The 19,651-nt window shown below is 56.9% G+C and overlaps 1 protein-coding gene across 1 annotated transcript; it reads left to right on the top strand.

Annotated features, from left to right (window-relative positions):
- The first annotated feature begins 14,657 nt into the window (after positions 1 to 14,657).
- Positions 14,658 to 16,680, top strand: CDK5R2 (cyclin dependent kinase 5 regulatory subunit 2). The gene has a single exon (XM_051787901.1). The coding sequence runs from the start codon at positions 14,795 to 14,797 to the stop codon at positions 15,755 to 15,757; it is 963 nt and encodes a 320-aa protein (XP_051643861.1). The 5' UTR covers positions 14,658 to 14,794; the 3' UTR covers positions 15,758 to 16,680.
- The last annotated feature ends 2,971 nt before the right edge of the window (positions 16,681 to 19,651 follow it).

A 19,651-nucleotide genomic window follows, 5' to 3' on the forward strand; every position in this document is an offset into this window, starting at 1 on the left:
GGCGGGGGGGGTTGGGTTGGTTTTTCTCTGAGACCTTAAATTCAATGGGTGAGCATTGGCTCAGGATTCACCCTTCCCAGGACACAGGTCATGAGACACCAGACATGCAGGGTTTTGGAAAGATTACCAAGGCAGCTTTACTCCCTTCAGGACAAAACCATCTCCAAAGGGAGCAGCGATGCTCTGCCCTTCCCTCTGACCCACCACTATGGAGCATCCTTTGGCTTTAGGCAAGTCTTATCCTATACCCAAGCAGTTAATATGATGAATCACTAGGTCTGCCTCCTGCTGCTGCTTCGATAGCTGATGACCTTCCTTGGTAGAGCCAGGAACAAGCCCTCTGCTCTACTTTCCATGTTTCGCTGGTCTCTGAAAATCCCTCTGAGTTTATAATTCCCAGCTGTGAAACCAAACTATTCTGTTCAATCTCTGGCATCCCATACCCCATCTAATGGCAGGGCTCTGGAGCTTGGAGCAGGGCTCAGGGAGGAGAATCTTGAGCAGGGCTGGTGTGGTGGCTTGGTTCCCCTCCATCATGGTTCCTTAGCAAGGAAATCATTCTTGGAAGCTCAGTGTTGGCTGTGCCCATTATGAAGCTGGGCTGGTGGGCCAGGCCTTGGGGACTGGGACATGCCCAGCTCCCACTGGATTAGCAGGAGCTCTGCTGGACAGTAAGCAGGGGCAGAGGGCATGTCACATCCCCAGCACAGAGCATCTTGACCCAGGTGCTCCTGCCTTGCCAGCTGAAGACTCTTCCACCCAGTTAGGGTTTTGGGGCCTTGGGCCAGGGTGGGCACCTCTCTCAGGAGGGTTTTCCAAGGAAGGGATGCAGAGCCTATCTTCTCAAACCATGCCTCTCCCAGCAAGGCAGACAACAGCTTCTGTTGGGATGGGCTGGGAATCTCTTCCAGCCAGCACTGCTGCAAGCTTCCCCATTGCCCAGGAAAGCCATGAGCAGATAGCCAGTGAAGGCATACATATCCCAGCATCTGGTGAAGCTCTGGCATGCTCAGCCATAGCCTGGGCCCAGTGACAGCTGGGATCAAACCAAAGTGCTGATTCGGCTGAATCCAGGCCAGGGTGGCTCCTGCTGTTGCAGCAAGCTGAGAGGCTGAGAGCGACCCAGACTTGGGGATCAGATGGCAAAGACAGCATCCCACAAGACCCCCACTCCCTGCCCAGTGCCCACTGCCCTTTATGGAGCCAGCCTAGCCTGCAGAGGAGGGGTGTTGGGGTTGGGGTCTGGGAACACCCTCTCTGTGGCTTCCCTCCTAATAATGAGGGGATGATGCTATGTGCGCTAGCTGTTCCTAGGGGAAGAATGTCCTTTCTTCCCTTGCCATGTCGCGGCCAGCTAAGTACAGGCCTCCAGCTCAGCAGCCTCCTCATGGCTTGCTGTTGCAAAGTGTACCTTCCACATCTGTCCCGAATGCTCCACAGCTGCTGGGGCTGCCCCCTCCCTCTTTCTAGCACATCAGGGCCAGGTGTCACTGAGATGGTGAGGCCAGAAATACTGGGACAGTCTGGGATGCACTGGGAGGGGATGGTGCTTCATCTCTCACAAGGAGGGGCTGGCACTGGGAATCCTTCTGCAGGTGGAGGAGGAACCCTGTGGCTGTCTGTCATGTGCCTTAGACCACTATAATGGTCCTGCTTATATGGTTATAGTGCTCCTCCTGATATAACTATAGGGACCACTACTTATACAGCTATAGGGGACCTCTTTATACTCTGACAGGGACCACTGAGCCAGGAAGCTGCTCACGTTCATGCAGAGACTTATTCACCTCCCCTTGCCCAGCAATAGAGATGTGGTCCCAGTTTAACAGCCCATAGTTTCATGCGGGCAGCCTTGGGGCTGCCTTTTTGGCCCTGTCCTTGCTGTGCAGGGCTCTGAATTTCTGCCATGATAAATGCTGGTGAAAATAAGCCAGGGGAGACAGCTTTCAGCACCCCGGTGAGCATGAGAGCCTCAGAGGGCAGGCAGGGATCTCCAGCACACAGGTAGCTGCAGTGGTGAGCAGAGCGGTGTGGGGCTGACCCACCTGGGCTGCAGACAGTGTGTCCTCCACAGGTGTGCAGGCAGTGTGTCCTCCACAGGTGTGCAGGCAGGTGCGTGTGCATCCACTGCCCTCTGCTGAGGAGTGCGGGCAGCTCAGTGGGGCTGAGCGTGCAGGGCTGGGGGGGCTGGACAGGCCACGGGCACCGGCAGCTTCCTCAGAGGCTGATTTTGCTCCCTCCATCCCACTCCGTGGGAGTAACATGACCTCTCAAGTCTCACTGGGTGCTATTTTCTGGCCCCAGTCCCCTGACCCCTGAATCTGAGCTCATCCCCCTACCACTCCCAGCCTTCCCTCCCATAGCTTTCCTAGTTTCCCGCTGAGCTTGGTCCCTCTCTTCCCCCTTCCCATTGTTTGCTTGGGGCATGTATGTGCAATTATCCATCTAGTTTTTACTTCCCCCAGCCCCAACCAAGCAGAACCATATGAATTAATAACCAGGAGCCAGGAGGTACCAAGGAGCTGCTGGCAGCAGCCAGGTTCTGTGGGATAGTGGTGTACCTGCACAAGCCAGGTGTCAGAGCTGCCTATGCCATCCGTGCTCCATTCTGCCCTGCCCCAGAGTTGTGCGGCACTTCTTCCCAACTCTCATGCTCAACTCATATGCCAACTGATCACAGCAAGCCAGTGGGATCTGGTCAGGCATGGCCCCTGCATGTTGCTGAGGAGGCAGGAGGGTGTCAACAGGGCCAGATTCAGCCTCTCTCTGTAGGACCTCAAATTACCTGGGGAGCTACAAGCACATGCCTTGCTGTCTGGAGGGTCTCTGGTGGGCCTAGGGTATGTTTAGCTGTAAGAGATCATGGGGAAGAGCTGCTCCCCCTCCCCACATGCTTTCTATTCCCTTGCTGCTTCTCTGTAAATGTGCCACTTAATTCAAATCCTCCAGAGGAAAGGAGTGGAATCCCTAGTTATGTCTGCACTGGTAAAACAAACAGTCCCAGGGCACACCCAGGCACAGCAGGGGGATTGTCCCTATGGGAATTTTTAGCATTGCCCTTGTGTGATTTTTGGCTTGGGCCAGCTTGTACGGATCCAGGCAATTTTTGCTCACAGTTTAGGAGTTAGCCTTGGTCAGGGACAATCCCAGCAGGATCTAGCACACAGGCTGTCCATTTTCAGGATATGTTTCACAGCCTGGAGGTGGGCTGGTCCTTGACAGACGTCCTCAGGGCCAAAGAGGACGCCTGGGTTTGTTTAATTTAGCTTAGGGCTGTAGAGTATCCTTCCCAGAGGACATGGAAATGGGTATTTTGGAAATACAGCCCTACTGAACCTGGTGTGTCTGCTCCAGGCATGTGGAAGAGTCTCTGCGTAGAAGAGCTCCCAGGCAGGGGAGAGCAGTGGGACTCTTTTCTGCAGGTCTTGTGAGTCAGAGTTGGGATGAAAGTCAGGGAGAGTTTCAAGGGACTGCAGGCAGGGGAAGGGCTTGGGACAGAACCTGTGAGTGGGATAGGGTGTGAATACATCCATCCATGACATGGGAGAGCTTCAGCCCATCTCACCCCAAACCCATCTGCCACATACATCAATAGTATTGAGGTATATTCACATACTCACATTCATAAACACTACAGTGACCCCAAAGGATTTCCATCCCAGGGTCCTGCTGGGCATCACTTGCCCTCTCCCACCAAGGCCACACAATGCTGGCAGTGTTTGCACATCTGGTGGGCCTGAGGGCGGGGGCAGGACTCATGTGTGTGTGTGTGTGTGTGTGTGTGTGTGCACATGCACCAGTGATGGGCAGACGCCCTTGGCGTGCCGCGTGCCTGTGTTTGCACTGCGCTTGCCATGTGCCTTTTAGGGCACGTGTGGGAACTGGCAGCTTGGTGCGGGTGCTTGGCGTGGGCAGGGGCTGTTTTGCTCAACACCTGCCTTCACCTACGGCTGCGGTTTTGATGCAGAGAAAGAGCAGGCTTTTGATGTCTGTGTGCGTGTGCTCTGCGGGTATTTCACACACGCTGTGTGCAGCCTGCATGGATGGTGTTTGCACATGCGTGTGTGTGTGTGCACATGTGCGAAGTGTGAGATCAGTGTCTCAGCTGGCTGCCACTCTGGCTGCTGGAATCCCTGCCTCCCAGGCCATGTTATAGATGAATACACTTGAAAGCATTTTTTCCCCCTTAGCCACCAGATTTCACTGGGAGAAGAAAAGGAACCGGGCACTTTATCTTCATTAGCAGCTGGGAGCCTCTTGGGGCGGCTTTTGTCTGGGCGATGCTCCCTCCGCCCCTGCTCTTATCCCCTGTCCTCACTCATTAGCCCTTTCCAGAGGGGAAAGGGGCTGGCTGGCAGGGTCCTGCAGCTTTGCTGTGTTCCTGTTCCTGCTGACCACCATGTCCAGCCACCCCTAGGCAGCAGGGCTGGGAGGGAAAAGGAGAGATTCCTTTTCTGGTCTGCCCTGGGAGACCCCAGAATCATTTCAGGTCCCAAGAAGCTCCTTCAGTTAGTCGCTAGCTGCTGCCACCTCTGGGTTTGGAGGTGGCTTAGGCCAGCATTGGCTCAGGGTCTGCAGGTCTGGGGAGCAGGATGGAGGGGGCTCCATGACTAAGCCCCCACGGGAAGGGCTGCAGCTGGTGGGTTGAGGGCAGCCCTTTCCTTCTGGAGCTGCTCATCTCCGTGGGGCGCGGGGGGGGGAAGCAGTCATGCCCACATCCATTAATACCCAGTAACCATGACAACTGCTGTGGAGCTATCATCCTGTCCCCAGGCCAGCCACCACAGGGTTCCTCTCAGAGGGGTCTCAGGACAGCAGCTTTCCTTGAATCACTGCTACCTATGGGGTGGCCTGTAGACTGAACATTGCCCCACTGCCAAGGCCTGTGGCAGTTTGGAGGGCATACATCACCACTCCTCGTGCCAGGGCATCCCCAGGCAGGGCCAGGGCTGCTGCTGACAGGAATTGGGGCAGGATGCTGAGGCCACCATGGCTGTGGGGAGGGCTTTGAGGAAGGACAGGGGTAGATGCAGCTGCTGCTCCCCTCCTGCAAGCCTAGATGCTGGAGGTTCAGCGAGACAGTGAGGTAGGGGTGTTGGGGGCAGACTGCCTTAGGTAACATTCCTCCTCACTTTAAAGGAGCCATAAATCACTCATTCTTTATTAAAAGCTCTGCCTGACCAGGAGAGAAATGTCAGGAATATAAATCAACTCCCCTGCTCTCTTGCAAAGGTCCTAGCTTGCCAAGAACTGCCCCCTCCACTGTCCCCAGGTAGGGCACAGCATAGCCATGCTGTGAGGTTGTAAGGAATAAAAGTAGGGTGTCTCCAGGTGGCGTGGGCTTGAGCCCTCTGCTTCCCCCTGCTCCTCAGGGCTGCAGGGAAACTGGGCAGTGCCCTGGCCAGGCAGGTGCAGGGATGCCACAGAAGTGCCCATGCAGCACGTGGACAGAGAGCAGCCCCTCCTCGGGCCCCTCCTTGGGCCACCAAGAAGGAGATCCCCTTCTCCCTCCACCTGGCTGGCAGTGAGAAGGGCTGGCCTTCCCCAAACACACAGCCTTTGCTTAGGAACTGAAAGACCCCAGCTGAAGCCAAACACTCCCTACAAAGCTCCTGATATCCTGCAACTGGCAAGGATTTTGCCCTAAAAGATGGGGACTGGCCCCATTTTGCAGTTCCTGCCCGCCCCGGGAGCAGGGCTGGGGGATGGGGAGTTCAGCAGGTGGTAAAATACCTCATCCCAAGCCCAAGGACAAGCTGTACAGGGCCGGGTGCCCATGCCCGCCTCTTGTCTGCACAGAGGCAGGGGGATAGAGGTAGGTGAGAGCCTGAGCAGGAAGAGGACTCGCTTACACAACGTTAAAGCAGCAGCCAGCGCTGAGGTAGCTGCGCTTGCCTCTCTGTCTCCTGTTTTTCCAGTTAGATGCATGGCTTAATATAGCAGCACTTATGTTGTAAAACATTTGCTCATAAAACAGAGAGGATGTGCTGTGTGGGAGCGTGCGCAAGCCAATCCCCAGCTGCTTTTTGATGTCAGCTTGGAAATTGCAGCGTCCTGGCAACAGCTGCTTGCTGGGGTTTACGTGCAGCAGGGCCAAACCTGCCCCGGGTGTAAGCCTGCAGTGATCTTTGCATGAGCCTGGTGGGTTTCCATCAGTTCCAGGTTCTCTGTCCAGGGTACAAGGGGGTGCTGGGGGAGGTGTGTGCAAACCACCAGCAGATCTCAGCCCACACCTGGTACCACAGAGCTGGTGCCGTGGGAGCCTTTCTTACTGAAATGAACAGCAGGTATGACAAAATTCAGAGCCCAAGAGAAGGGCAGCGACCACCAGTATTGGCACTGCAAGTACTGGCTGTGCATGCTGAGGAGGAAACAAATGTTTCTGGCCAGGTCTCCCTGCAAGCTCAGCTCCATCAGCTGTGTTGGTGGGAGGAATCACTGCCTTGGCTGCTCCCAACAGCACTGGCCTTTCTCAAATGACTTCGCCAGAGGAGGAGCGGGCCGATAAAGAAAGTTCGTCAGGCAAAATCAGGCCAGGCTCAGGCAGTTTGCTCACAGTCAGGCTTCCACATGTGGGAAGGCTGAGCACTGAGGGCTTCATCCTGTGCAGAGGCAAGGACTTGGCAGGTTGGACTAGGCAGCCAAGGATAGCTTCCTATCTCAACCTAGGCCTCAGCTGAAGAGGGAATGGGCTGGGAGGGAAGGAAAGAAGGCAATGGGAAAGGAGCTGGGATCTTTTTGCTTGAGAACCTGCTGGGACTCTTCCATCAAAGGGAAGGAAGCCCTAAGCCCAGGGCCACAGGCTTTCATGAACCACTTGCTGCAAACCCCAGCCCCCATGAGACTGTTCATCCTGGCATGGGAGAGCCCATAATCCGCAGCCCTGAGCCAGCCTGCGGAACATAACTTTCCTCCCTGCTGCAGCCCCAGCAGCAGGCCTGTGACATCTCTCCAGGGTCATGATCAGACCCCACACATCATCCCCGGAGCAGCTGAGGGTACAGGGCACAGGGATCTTGGGGTCCCATCTCAGCTACTCACAAACCTGAAAGCAGGTCCCAGCCCAAGGGCAAGGGGACACGAGCAGTGCTGGGAGCTTGTCACCACGGCTGGCTGGCACCCCCAAAGGGTCTGACCTCTCAAGTGTCTCTCCCAGCTGATCTGACCCAAGGTACCCTGCAGTTTCCCACGTTCCCTCCCGCCTGCCACCCGTCATATTTTGCATTTCTCCCTCTATCTTATCTCCCTGCCGGCTCACCCCTTTGCAGCTGGTCTCTTGTTTTCCCTCTGCCCTCTCCCTCGCTCCTTGGCCTCACCTGCTCCAGCTCCAGCCCAGCTTCCGTGCTGAAGGACCTCGAGGCAGGTCCCTGATAAGGGCCAGACCAAACAAGAACCTTTTGTGCTGTGCTGAGCTCATTCACAGGAACCAGGTGAAGACCCGGCCTGGGCAGAGTAAAGAGCGATGCATGGAGGGACCAAGTAGTTCAGTGCCTCCATGTGGTGCCAGACATGCAGCACAATCCTGCCTCAGTTTCCACACTTCTCTGAAAATCTTTCCTCTGCCCCTGCTCACAGCAGCATCTGTCCCTCAAGCAGGGGAGGGAGAAGGGCCCATGACGTGGGCTGAGCTGGGGAGGGAGGGCACATGTCCTGCTGAGAGGTGCTGTCAGTGCTGAGTCCTGTGTGCATAGGGAGCCTGGCAGCCAGCAAGTGCAGGGAATAAAATTCTCCTCCCTCCCAACCCATTGCTGGGTTAATATTCCCTCTAACGACAGACGGCTCCTTTTATCCTCTCTCATGCTCCTGCCTGTGATTCAATCTTGGAACAAGCCATGATTATTTCCTGTACAGCTGCCTCCCTCGCTTCCACCGTAGACCAAGCTTGACAGCATCTCACCAGGCAAGGAGCAGCCTCTCCTTCAGGCCCCCAGCCTGGCCATGGCTGAAGGCAGAGAGACCCTCTCCAGCACCCTGTGTTTCCAGTCCTACACTAGGGGTGCCATGGGAAGAGGAGGGACAGACTGACAGGAACCCTCCATGGGGTTGACAAGCATCAGGGAAGAAAGGGTGATAGGGAAGGTGGCCAATTGCTTGACTAGGTGATCTTCCAGGTCCCAGCTTCATGGGGTAGATCTAGGACTGTGAGAGGAGCCTAGTGGGTCTCAGATTGGCTCTTGGGAGTTATCACGGTATTAGCATAGAAACACCTACCCCTGGATCCCTCATAGCCAAGGTAGAAGGCAGCTGGATCTCAGGCTGCCAGTCCTTGGCTCAGGGCTGCTGAGGACTGACAAAGGCAGGATCTTCTCCCAGAGAGAGTGAGATGGATTTACCCTCATAGTCCTTTCCATCTCACAGGGCTTCAGTGCTTGAGCAGGTGCACCTCAAGCTCAGGACCACAGGGCACACAGCCTGGAATCCTCCATTAATGGTGACAGCAGAGCTGATGGCATGGCCTGCAGCAGCTCCAGAGGGCCAGGGACCCTTGGGCACCCACACACAACTAGAACAGGCAAGATCTGCTTTACATGGAGACCTTGGCAGGAACTGGGACTGACTCCAGCCTCATGTGTGCAGTGAATGCAGTCAGCCCCAAGCACTGTAAAACCACGAGGCCAGAACACCACTGTGTTCTGACAATCTCCTGAGTTCCCTTGTGTGGCCGTTGGGAAGAATACTTCCAAAATACTGGATCAACATCCACTGTCTACCTGTAAGCAGGCAACTTCACTGTGCTGGTGGCCAAGCAGGGCTAGAGGGGGTCAACACTTGTCGCCAGAGAATGTGTACACAGCATGCATGCTTGTCCTTTATGCGTGCACTATTTGGAGGGCTGGGGAAAGCCAAGATCCCTCCTTGTCAGGACAGGAAAAAGAAGCAGGAGACCAGGGCTGGCCCAGGGCCACTCCAGCAGCATCAAAACGTGGGGTGCAGCTCCACCTGGTGGACAGCGAGGCTCCCCCAAGTGCCACCAAGTCCCTTTGGCCACCACACGGAGACTGGGTGCCCCAAGCTGGAGTTTATGGCTCTGCCTTCCCTGTCACCATTAGGAACCAGGGGATGCAGCTTCGCCCCAGAGCTTGGGATGCTCCAGCACGTCGGGATGCTGAGGCAGCGTCAGCATGTAGATATACACGCTACTGCACGTGCCCAGATGCATCTGCACATGCACAGAGCCTTGGCAGAGAGCACCAGGAGAGTGCAGAGCCAGCTGTGCCCCCACAACCTGCCCTTTGCGTGCTGAGAATCCCATGTGCCTGTAGGAGAGGTTAAATGAAGGCAGCTGCCTGCCTGCCAGATGGAAGCAATCCTGAGGGACTGGATTGCTCAGCTCCTGCCAGCCAGGGACGTATAGGAAGAATTCTGACCTGGAAACTAGGGGTCCTGTGCTAAGCACCCAGTATCCTACATGATCCTGGATAAATTCTTCCTGATCGCCACGGAGGAGTACTTGCACAGATGCTTTCCTTGCCCCGTGCTTTTCCCTCTGTCCTTTCTCCCCTGCTCTGGGATGCTCTTCGCACACTGCGTCCTGTTGCATCCCTTCCATCCCAGCACAGAGACTGCCAGTCTCTGTGAGTCGCACTCACAGTCCTTTCACTGCCAGGAGGCTCCAGAGATGCCCCCTGCTTCTGCGCAGGCTAGGAGCTGCCGCACAGGTGGGTGATGGGTAGCGGGGAGGAATCACTGTCACCAGAAGGGAAACCAGACGCTTTTCCTCAGACCAGTGGCAGCTTCCCACAGCTATGCCAGTGCCCCGACAGCCAGCCTCCCCAAAGCGGAGGTAGGTAAAGAACTGTGGTAATGGGCCGGGCACACAGACGCTGGAGAAACAACGTGGAGATGGGGAGGGGACTCTGCGCGGCGCCAGACCCGCCCGAGGAGCTCCGGGGGCGGCTGCCGCGAGAGGGCAGCACAGCCCCGGCCCCCGGCACCCCCGAGCCGCCACCCCGGCGGGCAGCGCAGGGCTCGCTCAGCCCCGCCTCACCCCTTCGGGGGGTCCAGCGCAGAGACCACCCGCCACCTTCCCGTGCTCGGCTGGCTGGTGGAGCCCGAATTGGCTGCAGGGGGTATAACTGGCACCTTCGTCAATCTCTACCACCCTGCGGCTGTGTGGGTTTTCTCCTGCCACAAGACCCCAGGGATGTGCTGGCAAGCATTTAAGCAACCCGTGGCTATACTTGAGACATCCCAGTTATTCCTTCCTGTTCTACTCAGCGCTGAGACCTTCTTCCCCAAAGGCTTTAATGCCAGCAGTCCTGGAAGGGATGTCTGCTGAAAGCAGAGCCCTAATAGCAATCAATCCACATCTTCACCCCAGTGCCAGTGAATACCCCTTTGCCTCTCCCACCAGAAGCCAGGAGCTAACCAGTGCAGGCCCCATCTCTCTGGTCATGTACTGGGAAGCAGAGATGTGTTTCCATGTGGATTCAAGGCCAGGCTCTGCCTTGCATGTTTTCCACCCAGAGAAGCTGTTTCTTCAGCTCTCTGAGCCATTCCCATCACTGCCGTTCAGCAAATGGCAAGACAAAAATAGCTTCTCTCCAGGGGCTGCAACAGGGCTGCTTGATTTGACTGTGCTCTGCTCCACTCTGCTGTGCAAACCCAGGGCTGGCTTCGAAGCAGGGGCTGCACAAGCTCCTCCAGCCACCTCAGGTAGGCATTGCTTCCCACCCTGAGCCACACTAAGTAGGTATCACAGGGTAAGCTTCGGTGTCTATGTAGTCACAGCTGTAGCCCCCCACCCTTGAGAGCTGGGAAGGGGACAGGTGTAGGGGGAAAGCACAGAAGCACAAGCAGGTTTCTCCTCCCTGAGCACTGCAGACAACCTGCCAGCCAGGTCCTCTGTGGCTTCCCAGCCCCAGGGCTCCCAGTGCAGCAGGAGCTCTGCCAGAAGCTGTTGCACAGGATGGGGAGGGGGAGCACCAGAGCTGTCAGAACCACTCACTGAGAGATATACCAAGACTGTGAGCTCTGTCTCCATGGGTAAAGCAGTGCAGGAGCTGGCTGGCCAGCTGCTGCCAAGGAGACAGTCCTTTTCCCTGCCTGTCTTTGCCAGTGCAGACAGACCACGGCACAGCAAGTGAGCTATTAAAGAACAGCTCTAGCCAGCCAGCAAACACATGCTCATTCATCATTCTGGAGCAGGCAGGGGGACGTGCCAACTGCTTTCAGCCAGGACCCATCACAAAGCCTGTATCCAATAGTCCAGCATCCTGGAAGGGAGCTGGGGTCAGACTAGGGGGCCCTGGACCCTCCAAAATGCCTTTTCTTGTCACAAGGGTGCTGGGAGAGCTGCTCTGCCCCAGGCTGGGAACTTGTGCATTTCTGAGACAGAGCCTCAGCATGGCAACATCATGCCAGAGACAGCTTGGAGAGGATGTGATGGTTGGCGTGGGCTTAGCTAAGGCCTGACCTGCCCCCACATTCCCACCTGAATCAGGCAGGCAGAGCTGCACAGTTCTCTGCAGTGGGACGCTCATGTCAGGTAGAGCAGAGTGGGAGACTGTCAGGCACTTGCAGGGAACCGTGTGGATCCTGCAGATCAGTGGTAGCTCTTTCAGAGCCTTTTCACAGTATCTGCCTGGTTTTACACCTACTTCTCTTCCCTGGTGCTGCTGTCTCCCTATCTGTCTCCATCCCTAGAGCCCAGCCAGCTGGGAGCCAGAGTGCTCCAATCTCTCATCTAGAATACCCCTGATTCAAGATGGGGATACCCCTTTATACAGCCCAAGTCAGGGGCCTGGACAAGAAACCATCCTTTTGTTGGTGCTAGCCTGTAGCTGAAGTATGTGTTGCTCTGGCTAGTGACCCTTAGTGACAGAGTACCTGTGTACACCAGCAGTGTCCCCAGCAGCTGAAGATTTGGCTAAGGCCAGAAGTCTGAGAGATTTGAGACCAAGTATGGCTGGAGCCCTACTTCTTTCCTTCCTTGCATCCAAAGGCATGTCATTCTTGCTGCCTGAGGTGGGAAACGCAATTCCCTGGGGAAGGGAAATGCTGCCCTCTCCTCCTGCTTTGTGCCTTTCCCTGCCAGCTGACCATTTACAACCAAGAAAGAGGCCAAGCAGAGATGGCCCCAAGGATGTACTTTGTGCTATATCATTGCCTGCCAGCCCTGGGGCTTGAGCCTGAAGAGTAAAACTAAAGAGCGGGGAAAAGATCCTCCTCTTTCACATGGAAGTGAAGCTGCCTCCCATGTAAGCTGCAAAGCTGCTTCTTTACCCACATAAGAAAGATCCTGCTGTCCTTGTAGGGCTTGGGTAATTCCGTAGTGCTTGCAGGAAGCCCTTGCCGCTGTCAGCAATGCTGTCTTGGAGAACAACTATGGGCTCACTGACCTTCTCTACCCCTGAGCTGCTGCCACAGCAGGACACAAGCTGCAGGCAAGAAGGGAATAATGCACTGAAGCACTCCTCCTGCTCATAGCTGAGGCCTCAAGCTGCATCACTGAGCAGCTCTGGGCTGGATTTTTAAACAGACAAATCTCCCCTCCTGGAAGTGGTAGGAGGTGCATACACACACCAAGCTGTGCAGTTCAATAACCACAAGCCCAGCTGGGGGAGGCAGGGAAACTCTCTGGCCTCTGCTGTGAAGCCCATCACTATCAAATATGAGTAGTCTTTCTGCATGAGTTCATGGAAGCCAATTTGGGAGATCTCACACAAGGTGGGGGTGGCTTCATGTGTTTCAGATGAAGCAATCTGAGACCAATTTCACTTCAGCAGGAGAAAGCAGTATGCAGAAAGGCCTCTGCTTCCTCACCTGCAAAATTCAGCTGTGGGTTTCTCATGAGACCATGTTTGCACACCAGAAGATCCCATCCCCTCCCTAGGGCTCCTCCATCTTCTCAGCTAGGTTGAAACCAGCTATGTATATCTGACAGTGCTGACTTAATCATTGTCAGGAACCTTGTCCTGATTTTCTTTGTCTGTATTTATACCCCTTTACCAAATCCTCCTGGTTACTTAGCCCAGTCTAAGCTGGCCTTGAGCAGATGGTGCTGGCCCAAATCCACTCGGTTCTGGCCACTTCCAAAGCAAACCTCTCCGTCTGAATGTCTGTGTGCACATGTGCCTGTCCTTTGCAGAACCTACTGCAGGGATGGTGGCTGACCACAGTGCAGAATATGTGGGAATGCGACTTTGCCACTCTTCCCTGCCAAGGCACAGAGGGCATAGCCTCTGTTCTGCCTCTAGATGTGGCAAGTCAGCCCCAAGCATCAGGAGGCCAGTGTAGAAGCCTGAAATATGGCTCTGAGTCTGTGCTTTCATTGCAAACACTTCCAGCATCAGCAGTGCAGGAGGAAGCAGGGGGCTGGCTTAGCTCCTCCCTGTTGATAATTCATTACCGCCTGTTAGCCTGGATCCATCCGGCAGAACTACATCCTGGCAACGACGTGTTCATTTCACACATAAAATGCTGTATCAAAATGCGTCATTTAGACATTCTCCCTGAAACCTTTCCCAGCTGTCTCTCCCAATGCTTTATATGCAGGAGCAGTCCCTGCAATTGGGGCATTTTGTTCCTAATGGATGCCTGGCACCCGTTGTAGAAATCAGGGCTGCAGGATCCGTGATCCAGCTCATGAGAAATACAAGGGGGATCTTCCTGCGAGGAACAGAGAGGCAGCAAGCAGAGGGTGCAGGTTTCATCTATGGAATGCTCATATTCATAAAGGGAGAAACAGCGTCTATGCACGTGCATGTGGCTGGTTTATCACACACCCCTTGCAATGAAGCAGAAGTGCAGCATCCCTTCCCTCCTCCCCTGAGGGTCTGGGAGCCCTGACCAGCAGGGCTGGATGGACTTGCCTTGGGAACATGGAGGAGGTCCCTTCCCCTTTCTCCAAGGTCCCTCACTTTGGCCTGATGCTGGTGACTGTCAGCCTGGTGGTAAATCTCCCTTCCACGGCTGAGTGGGAAGAGGCAGGGTGGGTGGGGGACTCCATGCTTGCACAGCAGGTGCTGGGGGTGCTTCCCCAAGGCTGGGTGCCTTCTGACTCCCTGCAGAGCTGTTCCCAGGGTCAAGCTGGTTCTCAGGAGAGATGAGGCTTGCCCACCAAGCCTACACCTTTCATGTTGGCTGCTGAATCATAGACAACCTTCCACCCATCCCAAGCCTCTAGCTGCCCTTTGAGCATATGTTCACAGTCTTCTTGATCTTCACCCCTTCTTTTCACCTCTGCTCTTTTCTGGCATTTCCAGGGGCTCTCCTTCCCCACTGTGTTCCCCAAGCACCATTGGAGCACAGAGCTCTGCTGGTCTGGGAAGGTTCATCTTTTCCCTTGTAAGAATATAGAACAGGACTTCGCAAGAACAGCCGAGTTCACAAGCCCTCTCTAGACCCCTCCTGTGCCCACTGTCCTCTGGGCTTCCCCAGGAGCCTCCGCACGTCCCCCACGCAAAGGGCTGGGGGGCTGCGACAGCATCGCAGATCCCAACCCACCCCCCTGCCCTGGCGGGAGCACTGGGGGAGCCCCCGATCGGTGAAGGTCACGCCGGGGCGGCGGCCGCCGGGCAAAGCCGCGCCGTGCTCTACCCCCGCCACCGCCCACCGGGGAGGGGGCGGGCACACCGGGGCCTCGTGCGGCGGCGATTGGCTGTCGGCGGGGAGGCGGGGAGCGGCGGGGCCGCGTCTGGCTGCAGCGGCGGGCGCGGAGCCCAGAGCGGGCGCGGCGGAGCATCTTCGGGTACCGCGGGCCCGGTGTGGGCCGCCTCCCCCGCAGGCCCCGGCCTCCTATGGGCGGTGCCGGTGCCCCGGCCCCTGCACGCCCGTCTCGCTCGGCGTTAGCATGGGCACGGTGCTCTCCCTCTCCCCCGCCGCCTCCTCAGGCAAGGGCGGCGGCGGCGGGGGGCTGCTGGCCGACAAGGCGCCGGGAAGGGTGCCGGGCAAGGGCGAGAGCCGGCTGAAGCGCCCCGGCGTGCTCATCTCGGCGCTCACCTGGAAGAGGCTGGTGGCCGCCTCGGCCAAGAAGAAGAAGAGCACCAAGAAGGTGACACCGAAGCCCGGCGGCGGGGCCCCGGGGGGGCCCCCGGGCCAGCCTGACCCGCTGGTGGTGCAGCGAAACCGCGAGAACTTGCGCAAGTCGGTGGTGGGGCCGGCCGACGGCGCCAAGCAGGGCCCGCTAGCCGTGCCGGTACCCACCGTGCCCTCGGCGCCGCAGGAGCTGCACCCGGGCTCCGGCGGGGGAAAGCCGCCGCCACCACCGCCGCCGGTCGGCGGCCGCCCCCCGGGGTCCCCGCGCCGCGTGGTGGTGCAGGCATCCACCGGCGAGCTGCTGCGCTGCTTGGGGGACTTCGTGTGCCGCCGCTGCTACCGCCTGAAGGAGCTGAGCCCCGGCGAGCTCATCTCCTGGTTCCGCAGCGTGGACCGCTCGCTGCTGCTGCAGGGCTGGCAGGACCAGGGCTTCATCACCCCGGCCAACCTGGTGTTCGTCTACCTGCTGTGCCGGGAAGCGCTGCGGGGCGAAGACATCGGGAGCCAGGCCGAGCTGCAGGCCGCCTTCCTCACCTGCCTCTATCTTGCCTACTCCTACATGGGCAACGAGATCTCCTACCCGCTCAAGCCCTTCCTGGTGGAGGGCGACAAGGGGCGCTTCTGGGAGCGCTGCCTGGGCATCATCCAGCGCCTCAGCGCCAAGATGCTGCGAATCAACGCGGACCCGCACTACTTCACGCAACTCTTCCAGGACCTCAAGAGCGAGGGCGAGGGCGGAGACGGGTCCAAGCACTGGACGATCAGCCTGGACCGTTAGGGAGGTACCAGGCCCCCGGGGCCGGAAGGGGCCGCGCACCGAGGGGCGGGGGAGGCGAAGGACTGTCGGATTCCCCATCCTCCCCCCGCATCCTCCTCGCCTTCCCCCCTCCCCGGCCGCCAGCTCCACAGAGACGCGACTTGGACCCTCCCTGCTCCGGATCCTGCCGCCCCCCTCCCGCGCTTCCGACCCCAGATGGGGCTGCGCTCTGGAACACCGAGGCGGCGGCGAAGACCGAGGAGGGGGAGTGGTGTCTCTCCCGCCTGCGCGATGGAGGGGGGAAGGCTGCGGAGGAGCGGAGGCTCCTTGGATGCGTTTTCTCTAGAAAAAAAAGGGGTGAAAAAATGGATGTGAGGGTCTGGGGCAGGAGTGGTTGAGGGGCCTTGGGGGTGCGGCGGGTGCTTCTAGCAGAGGGTGCATGTGAACGAGCTCCCCGGCGCGGGCAGAGCCGCCCTGTCGTGCTCCCGGTGCTGTCCGTGGTGCTGGAGCTGCCGCGCCTGAGCAGACAAAGGCGGGAGGGCAGGGTTACGGGCAAGGCTGGGGGGTGGGTTCTGTGTCGTGAGCGATGCCTTCCCCCCCCCCCCGCCCACGTGGGGGGATATGGGCCCCCCTGAGCATGGGCGACGGTGCCCCTCACCCCGCGGGAACCGCCCGCATGCCTCTTTGTTCGAGCCGCTGGGGGTGGTGCCCACGCCCCTCTCCGCGGGTAATTCCTCCCCCCGCCCCCTGGTGCGCCTCCCCAAACAAGGGGTTATGCCTCCCCAAACAAGGGGTTATGCCTCCCCCAACCTTGGCTTGCTGCGAGTAGAGGGATCTGTGCCAGAGGAGGCCTAGGGAGCCCAGACGGAGGGGGTCTGCTATGGGAGGGGGGAGTCCCCTCTCCTCTTGCTTTGCTTCACTGGAGAATAAAGAGGTGGCCTGGATGGGCCTGGTGATGGCTCCTGGACTTGCTGGGCTGTGGGGTGCAAGTGGGATTGGGGGGGCACCCCAAGCTCCTAGTCATGTCCCCTCTCCTCTCCAAGAGGGATGGGAGGGATCTGATTCTCAAAGCGGGTTTTATTACCCAGTGTGAGTTGAGGGGCAGAATTTCACCCCTGTTTGTTGTGCCCAAGGCCAGTTCTGGTCCACCTGAGTGTCTCTTGGTTCCTTGTGAGCTCTCCTGGCCTTCTCCATTCCAGATGGAAATGCCTGATGCCTGTCTGCTGCTCTGAATTTAAATAGGATGCCACATTTCATGTCACCTCTGTATTTTGTTTTTTTTAGTTTTATTTTTCCTAAAGCTACCCCCACCTCCCCCTTCCTTCCTGTCTCTGCAGGGCTGGGCTCCCTTCCCTGGCAGCAGCAGGCTGTGGGAGCTGTGCTGCTAGCCCTGTTACCAGCTCTGTGCTTTTGCAGACCCCCAGGGAGAGGGGTGGAGAAAGGGAAGGCTTTGCTTTTCTCATAGCTGGTTGCTATGCTTCAGGCTACTGTATTTGCTGGGGCTTCTTTTAGCAGGATCTGCACCACATATTCTCTGAGGTCTGCATCCAGTGCTTCCCAGCCCCTCTGAGCCAGGCATTCAGGCTCCCCTTAGCTGGGAAGAGCTGTGCTGGCTCTGCAGGTCATGGAGGGTAAGCTGGATTCTCTCTACCTTTGTGTGCATCAGCAGAGCTGCTAATTAGGCCCAATCTGGCTCATTCAGGCAAAGCTGTGCTGCCAGGAAGACAGCACAGATGTCAGCATGGGGGCTGACCTGGCAGGGTGCTGTGCAAGGCTTTTCCATGGCTGTGTAAACCCACCAAGACCAGTGCTTCCCCCCTTCTGCCTCTCCTAATGGGTGCTGTTGCTCCTGCCTGTAGATTGACATTCATGTGACCTTGTGGTGAGCTGTCTGGGCCACAATGCACTCAACCCACCCCAAATTTGACTGTATCTGCATCTTCTCCTGAGGAAGGTAGCTCTGGCTTAAAGAGGTGGAATGGGACCCTCAAAGCTCCTATGGGGCTGCTGGGAGAGCCCTGACTCTCCCCTATCAGCATTTTGCAGAGAGGAAAACTGAGGCACAGTGAGGTGAATGCAGGAAGGTCTGCTGCGTCACAGGGTACCTGAGCTGTGGGTGTTTGTTCAGTGACTCCCCTACCCCTAGGTGAGGGGCTTTATAGAGTCTTGTCTCTAGAGCTGAACAACCTGCTAGCACTGGTGGGGGTTTCCCACCCTGCAGATCTCCTTAGCGACACTTACAAGATATTTCAACTTCAAGCCCCAGCCGTTTAAAATGTTTCCAGCTGCAGCGAGGCCGTGTCCTTCCCCTCCTCCCTTGTGTTTCATTGATTAAGAGTGCTAGGCCTCATTGGGGGATTTAGGAAGAGCTAATTGCAGACTGGTAATTGAAGACAGCTTGGAGTCTCTGGAAATGTCAAGGAATGAGAGACGAACTTAGATGCTCCCCTGCATTTAAATATGCATCGTTGGCTCAGCCAGAGCCTTACTGAGGAGAGGGAGATGTGTCTGGATCTTGTACAGCTGCTGGGGGGACCAAGGCAGGTGGAGCACTCACCTTACCTTGCCTGGGAGCCTTCTGTTCCCACCAGGGCAAAGAGGAGGTGGGGAGGGAACACAAGCAAGGATGAGTAGTGAGGGTGGGAATCCTCAGACAGGCTTGGGAGCTTAGCATTTTCCCCTCTTAAAAATTGTGTGTTTAACCTGCCAGACCCCTGTGCTCCTGCATGATGGATGATCTGGACTCAGGAGCCAGCTATTGGGCAGCAGTAAGGGGCATGGATAGAGCTTGTCCCCAGCCTTGTGATCCCTTCAGCCAGCAGAGCCCATCAGTGTCTGGGATTGCAGGGATGGGAGATTCACATTGGGTTTGGGACTCAGAGGTAGAGCAGCAGGGCCAAGTCAGTGATCAATCACCACAGAAATCCAAGTGAGGGATCCCAGTACTTTCCTAGTTTGAAATCCCTCCAGCAGCAACACATCTCCTCTCTGTGCCTCACAGTGGACGCCCCATCTGCTCCAACATACGTTGCAGCAGGGTAGGTGGGCACAAGCTGCATGGTGCAGCCTGCAGTGGGTTCAGAACCTTCTGCCCCAAGAAGGTCTCTTCTCAGGCCATAGCATCCTCATGTTGCTTCCCAAGAGTGTATGGGGCTGCTAGGGGCACCTTGGTTGCCAGTGGTCCCAAGGTTGCATAGTCACCCATGAAAAGGGGATTTTCTACCTGGAGCTGTGGAACAACTGCTCTGTGGGACTCCCCTTGCCCTACTGCTCTGTCTGGGGAGCAAACTCTATGGGTTGGATGAGCTGGCCATGGCACTGGGGCATGGAGGAGTGATGAACAGCTGGAGCAGCCAATGTGGCAAGCCACGCTTCTTCCTGTCAAAAGAACAGCAGTGAAGCTGTGTTTTTGCTATTAAGAGTTGGCATCATCCCCTGGAGTGACTTGGAGGTGCTCCTTGGGGAGGAAACTGTTCTGTATGGTGCAGACCTGGCACCTGCATGGCTGGTGAAGGACCTGCCTTGGCCCAGCTTTCTACTCAGGCCTTTCTTCATTTGCCTGTGGGGATGATGGAGAACATGTTTCTCGTGGCAGATGGAAGTGGGAGGTCTCTCTTCTGCCTCTGTGGGAGGTACTTGGACACTGGATCCATTGCAGCTTTGGGCTGTTGCTCTCTGGGCTGAATTGGGGATGACTTGTGGGTATAGGTTTCTGGTCCCCTCCCTGCTCCATGACACTTCATCACAGCTGCTAGTGGGGTGTCTGTGGAGGAATACATGGATAAAGTGACCCCGGGACATGGCAGCAAATGACAGAGGGAGAATGAAGAGTCCCAGGCGAAATTGGCTGATGAGATATTTGTATTCAGGAAGGGGCAGAAGAACGACCAGAAGGTCTCAGCTGATGGGAGATAA

The sequence above is a fragment of the Manacus candei genome, unplaced genomic scaffold (assembly GCF_025592945.1).
Source record: "Manacus candei isolate 608988 ecotype Guabito, Panama unplaced genomic scaffold, ASM2559294v1 h1tg000023l, whole genome shotgun sequence".
Taxonomy (NCBI): domain Eukaryota; kingdom Metazoa; phylum Chordata; class Aves; order Passeriformes; family Pipridae; genus Manacus; species Manacus candei.

Excerpts from the sequence above, each read along its gene's own strand:
- CDK5R2 (XM_051787901.1), top strand. The coding sequence starts at position 14,795 with ATGGGCACGGTGCTCTCCCTCTCCCCCGCCGCCTCCTCAGGCAAGGGC.